General features: G+C 38.8%; 2 protein-coding genes across 2 annotated transcripts in view; both read right to left on the bottom strand.

Moving 5' to 3' along the window:
• LOC107833761 (zinc-binding protein A33-like) overlaps window positions 1-571 on the bottom strand; it is a 4,153-nt gene extending 3,582 nt beyond the window's left edge. The window contains exon 1 of the mRNA XM_016663784.1: window positions 6-571. Within this exon, the coding sequence (XP_016519270.1) occupies window positions 6-571 (566 nt within the window). The remainder of the gene's footprint in view (window positions 1-5) is intronic.
• A 2,489-nt stretch (window positions 572-3,060) lies between these two features.
• tgm8 (transglutaminase 8) overlaps window positions 3,061-6,199 on the bottom strand; it is a 7,879-nt gene continuing 4,740 nt past the window's right edge. The window contains exons 7-13 of the mRNA XM_007577554.2: window positions 6,106-6,194; window positions 5,807-5,933; window positions 4,769-4,881; window positions 4,018-4,192; window positions 3,768-3,928; window positions 3,445-3,578; window positions 3,061-3,333 (exon numbers count right to left, since the gene is read on the bottom strand). Of these exons, the coding sequence (XP_007577616.1) occupies window positions 3,186-3,333; window positions 3,445-3,578; window positions 3,768-3,928; window positions 4,018-4,192; window positions 4,769-4,881; window positions 5,807-5,933; window positions 6,106-6,194 (947 nt within the window). The 3' untranslated portion in view covers window positions 3,061-3,185. The remainder of the gene's footprint in view (window positions 3,334-3,444; window positions 3,579-3,767; window positions 3,929-4,017; window positions 4,193-4,768; window positions 4,882-5,806; window positions 5,934-6,105; window positions 6,195-6,199) is intronic.

The raw sequence follows: 6,199 nt of genomic DNA, 5'->3' as shown, positions 1-6,199 counted from the left end.
CCAGCCTGGCCTCCTCTTCCTCTGCTAGAAACTGATGAAGCTTCTTAAACTGCTCAACAATCTGCCTCCCTGTGTCCTCAACCTGGACCCTCATGTCTTCTGCGGTTCGGTAAAACTTTTCCAGAACTTTCTTCCTGAGGTCCAGGATTTTTTTTAAAGGCTCCAGAGTTTCCTTAAGTTTGTTCTTGAGTTGCTGCACAACTTCCTCGATGGGTTTAAATCTATGCCTTGTGTGTTTATCTGAATGACTGCAGATGTGACACACTGGCTGCTCGTGGTCCAGACAGAAGAGTTTGCGTTTCTCAGAGTGCAGACTGCAGAGATCCTCTGAAACTCTCTGATCTTTCTGCTGTAAGAAAGACTCACACAGGTTCTTCAGAACCAAGTTACAGAATGGATCTTTGGTGACTGATATGTTCTTACAAACTGGACACTCTCTTGCTGGTTTCTCTCTCCACCAGTCCTTTAGACACTCCTTACAGAAGCTGTGGCTACATGACAGAATGACTGGATCCTTAAAGACTTCTTTACAGACCGGACAGCAGAGATCCTCCTCTGATCTGGAAGCCATTTTGTTTCTGAGTGAAGCTGAAAATACAGAAGGTCCAGTCAGTCACAGTTCCCCTCCCTCCTCTACTAACTTCGCTTTAAAGCTGTTTCTCCACCAGAGCACCTTTAACCAGTTCTGTCCATGTTTACCCTGGCCATCTCCCATAGCAGATTCTGCTAAGAGAAATGAATTTGCACCCCATGTTTCATACTCACTTCAGGGGAATTACAAGCTGCACTGAGCTATATATTGTGTGCAAGCTATTTGATTGACAATGGACCTCATTTGTTGACTGGCCCTTGATTTCCATCACTGTAAACTCCAAACATGTCAACTGAAGTGGACTGGCGAAAATGCCATTTGCTTTCAGAGAGCTGCACAGTGTGGAGAAGTGTAAATATAAGTTTAATCCAGAGCAGGAACACACCCATCACCTTTAGGAGCAGAATGACCATAATTTCACAGACCTGCAAGCCGCATGTCTGTCATGAAAAGGGACCCAATAAGAAAGTGAGGAGCTGTGCAGCTCTATGCAAAACTAACTATCAGGCTACAGCTTTGGCTACCTGGTGTGAATCACTAACTTTAGTTTGGCATGATGTGCAATTTATTCTTTGTTTGGAATTTTCTATTAAATAAAGTTCATGCCTGGATTTTAGTTTATATCTTTTGATTGCATTATCTAAATTCAAATGATTCCACAATATAGATAAAGTTGTAAGTAATCAGGTAATCTAAATTGTTTTCATTATGTTTGGGTCAGCAATTAATTTCTAAAAGACAAAATCAAATATCTGGGTTTAGTTGTGTCCATCAAAATGTTGAGGTTCCTCACTGTTGATTAATAACCGTGGCCTTCCCATGTTCCTGCCCATATTGATGCCCACAATAGAGAAAAACGGATCATAATTTAGACAACTCTAACTGGAGTAGCAGTGGACCAGACATTAACCGATTAGAGTAAGATTTGACGATAGAGAAGCAGCCAAAGTGTTTTTGGTCCAACTCACCTTCAGTGTGAGAAGCTGGATGCAGCAGAGTTGGAGGTTTTCTCTCCTGCAGCTGGACTCACTTAGAGGAAGCTGCTGTTTGGTCTGAAGGGGAATCTGATCGTTTGTAGGAAGCAACAATCACAAACTGCTTCCTGATTTGGCTAAGGTGTGTCAGGGGAGGGCAGGTTACACCTGCTGCCTCACCCAAAACTGAGATACGTTTTATTCCAAAGTCCATAATTCCGCCTTTGAGCAGCTATATAACTCACTTCCTTTTTTCTCTGTTCAGATCAGAATATAACCTGCAATAAAAACAATATGAACGTATGAACTCTGTGTGACTAAAAAGGTTCTGGTGACTGGCAGAGTAAGTACATGTAGTAATATACACATAGACTACATATCCGCCTTAGCTGGCAGATAAAAGCTACATTTCCTAAACTAATTTTGCTAGAAGTATTTGTGTCTGAAGCACTCATATATTCCCTCTGAGTCAATAGCTATGCAGAAAATGAGATTTCTATATTTTTTTATATTGATATTTACTGAGGTCCACAGATTTCATTTACAGACTATAGTGGAGGTAATAATCCTTAAGAAAGCAGCCTAATGATACTAATTTATAGGCTGTCAGAAGACATTTCTTTAAAAAATCTTAAACTTTTATAAGGGATGAAAGGAAGAAAAATAATCAAATGGTTTCAGACGACACAACTTTCCAAAATTCATACTAGAATAAAGTCATAACCAATTTGGTTCTGACACAAACTTTTAGTTTTGTTGCTCACAGAACTTAATATTACATCACAAAAAAACTGCTTATGTCACTCATTTTGTAAATTAAGATTATTACACATTAAGGGAAATATTTTAATTTTTTTTACTCCTACCAGCTATCGGTAAAGGTGTAGAGTTGACTAAAATGTTTTTGAGGTTTTTATAATTAATTTTCTCATACCTTTAGAGAGCAGAAACAGTCGTATGATCTTTATTTGCTTTATTCCCAGTGCACAGATTGTAACAGTCTCCAACATCAATGCTTCTGCATCTGAAAATGCATTTGATAAACTCAAACAATCTCATAGGAATGACAATAAAAGACTGCAATGATTGAACCAAACAAAGCAGAGGTGACATCTTCTAAGTGTGAACAAGTGAAGAAATCCTAAATGAAAAATGGAAAGAGAAAGCTGGAGGTTTGTTGCTTAGATGTTTACTTGTAATTCAACTAATAGAAAATAAAATAGTATCTTGTAGTGTAAAAGTAGTTAAGGCTAGAAAAGGAGCTGTTTTACAAAAACAGGCAGTTTTGTGGACACCTTAAATCATTCAAAACATTGACTGGTTTAAGAATGAATTTGGTTGGACAGCAGTGGAAGCAGGGTCTTGCTTCCTGTTCATGATTTTCAAAGTGATAAACATGATTGGATGATTTTCTTCTTACTGCAAGTTTCTGATCGTTCCCCACAGAAATCCAAGCTTTGAAGTTAAACATAAAGAAACAACTAAAAGCGACGATTTATTCAAACCACCATTTATTTCAGTGATGTATCACCTTAAGAAACAAACTGTGAAGCCTTCAGCAACAATGCATGCATCAAATGCATCAATGTGTGTATCAAACATGTTTTTCTTTCTAGAGTTTAAGGCTTGACGTTAACAGTGCAGCTGGCCTTGATGTCTCTGAAAGAGGCACAGTCAAAGTCCACCAGCAGAGTCTTTTCTCCACTCTTGTAGGGGAAAAGGCTGAATTTCATACTCAATGTATTGTAAGACATCAGATCTGGAACTCTGTGGATGACACAAAAATACACTGAATGTCAGATTCCTTACATCTTTAAGGACTGATTTGTCCTTAAAGACTGAAAACCTGCACCAATGTATGCACACTTTCCAACATACTTGATTATCTCCTCCGACTGCACCAGGCCTGTTCCAGACACAGTCAGGGTGAAACCTGTCAGGGTCTCATTGACTGGATTATTGAAGTCCACTTTGAAAGTCATTTTCTGGTCCACTCTGGCTTCATCAGGCACCTGAAACAAAGACGAAATTTTAAACAAACGAAGAAAAAATACCTTCACTGGATTTTCTTTGGAAAGATTTAGCATTTTCTTTTGTATAAAATGAGTAGGAAGTGGAGATGGATATTGGTAAATTAGTAGTTTGAAAGAAGTTTGCAAGTATAAAAAAAGAGTTTAGTTAAAAAAGCAATAGGATCTCACAGTAAAGGAGATTGGCGGGTCTTTCAGTACGACACGGTCATCTGCCACGTAAATCTGATTGTTCTGTATGTCAGTGATCAGGGCTGAAATATTCATGGTCTGGCAGGATACCATCTGTTTACTGTAGGACGAGTATGGGACCTGGATGGGGATGGTCAGATCTGAAAAAAAGAAAGACAAACAGTGATTTACTCACTTGATTGCCACAGCATTTACAAGCAAAGGTAAAACATCACTCCAAAAGAATCACCATTCCCAGGGAGAAGCTCTTTCTCGATGACCTCATTCTTGATGTTTTCCTTCAGTCTGCCGGTATACGTCATGGCCTGGACACTGACGGCGATGGACAACGTCCTGGCAGAGCTGCCTTCACTTCTCAGCACCAGCTTCATCTTCACATCCTGACCATTCACTGGTGTGGACTCCTGCAATCAGGGGAAGGACTATCAGATTACAAATGTTATCGTCATTCTGACCGGCCACATTAATCAAAAATACCAAAATCTTGAATTCAAATTAAGAAGACAGATCAAGTAAATGTGTTTCTTGTTTATCTTGGGTTTACTTCTCAGATCTGAGTAAATCTTTTATCACAGCACTTTTTTCTATGATGTCATGTTCCTACCAAAAGACATGAGGAGCGTATTAAGCATCATGACAGCACATTTATTAATGACAGAGCCACACAGCTAATCCGTTCGCCTGCCCATGAACACAGCATGGCGAGTATAGGTGTATTTGACACTTGGGGCTGTGACTCTTCTGATTATTCTGACTGGACAGGTTTTCTGATCAGATCCGGTGGACCGGGCTTTACTGTTACCAACTTATCAATCAATAAAGTCTTTTTGCCTTATATGGTTGTTTAAATAATGAGTAAAACCCCCTCTCTCTGCTTGCATATCAGCTGTAACTGAATGATAAAGATAAGTCAGATTTAATTGTGAAAACAAGACTGAAATGTTGAGCATTACTCAGGCTAATAGAGGCTACCAACAAACCTCTTCAAATTTAATGATCAGTTGCGGTGCAGCATTTCCATCCGTGGGTTTTGTGTTGTTTATGTCCAGTTTGGAGAGGGCGTATCTGAAGACGGCCCTCTCCATCGCCGATCCTGGAAGGTCAGTGAAATTAACAGAGTCACAATATTCAACATGTCCCAACAACAGGAAGTGTCTTACACCAAGCCTATTATCTGTCTCACATCCGCACAACTGGAGCTCTAGTATAATTAATAGTTTGTACAGAACGTCTAGACCTATAAACTAAACTACTTCCCTAACTCAGAGGTTGCTCCAGATGTTTTTGTTCTCCGTCATTTTGAATCTTATCTATTTATAGATCTATCAATCAATCAACAACAGAACATGAACACTAACATTGTCTCCAGGGCTGTGTTGATTTACTCACCTAAAATAGACTTGGGAAAACTAAAACAAAATGCAAAACCAAGTTTACACTGCAAAAAACACAAAAAAGTATTTTTGGTCTAATTTCTAGTGCAAATATTTTAATACACTTGAAATGAGACAAAACTAACTAAAAGCAGCTTTTTTTTTAACAAGATATGGGGGCATGTTTTATGTAAGTCCTTAAAATTGATGTGTTCAGTTGGTAGATTATTACTTATTATATGGGGAAAATGTCTTCTGCCAAGGAAACTATTACTTTTTCATCAATATTAAAGAATTATGGACTAAAAACAAGATCCCATATCTTGCTTAAAAGTCACATACAAGTTAGATTTGTCTTATTTCAAATGTACTCAGATATTTGCACTAGACAAAATTACTTGGTAAGACTTTGCATTTTTGCAGTGTAAAGGCTGGTATCAATCAATCGCAGATGAGAGATTGATTGATTGATTGATTGATTGACTGATTAAAGGCTAGTAAACAGCTTAACTCCCCTACAATACTGTTGTTATAATCCTCTGCTGTTCATATAAAACCCAGCTGTGTTTTGGTTCACCAACATGACGAGAGTAAAAAGCTTCACAGGAATGAACTGGAATGATTCTGTCTGCTGGCTGAGCCCACCTTCGGTGTGTTTGTAGGTATTTGTGATGTCCACTCTCTCGTTGGAGCCAACAGCCTTAGTGGAGATGTGCTGTCCAACACTCTTGGTGTCAGAGAACATCTCTACTTTGGATCCATCTCTTTTGACCTGAAAGGAGATGCAAACATGCACAACAAAAACTAAAACACAAGCCTTCAGGATTGTGGTCAGACTGTTTCTGTTCAATCCCAATTTTCATTAAAGGAGGAAGACTACTGTATAAATTCATAATTTTTTTTTATCCCTATATGTCAGTCTGATAATGTAAAAGTCAACTGACCAGCCAGGAAACAACATCGGCGTTGACCTCTGCGGAGACAAACAGTACATCGTATTTGAGGTGAACGTCTCCTTTCAGGATGGCTGAGACTGGA

This window comes from Poecilia formosa, unplaced genomic scaffold, assembly GCF_000485575.1.
Source record: "Poecilia formosa unplaced genomic scaffold, Poecilia_formosa-5.1.2 Scaffold445, whole genome shotgun sequence".
NCBI classification, from domain to species: Eukaryota; Metazoa; Chordata; class Actinopteri; order Cyprinodontiformes; family Poeciliidae; genus Poecilia; species Poecilia formosa.
This window is presented reverse-complemented; position numbering and strand designations above follow the sequence as displayed.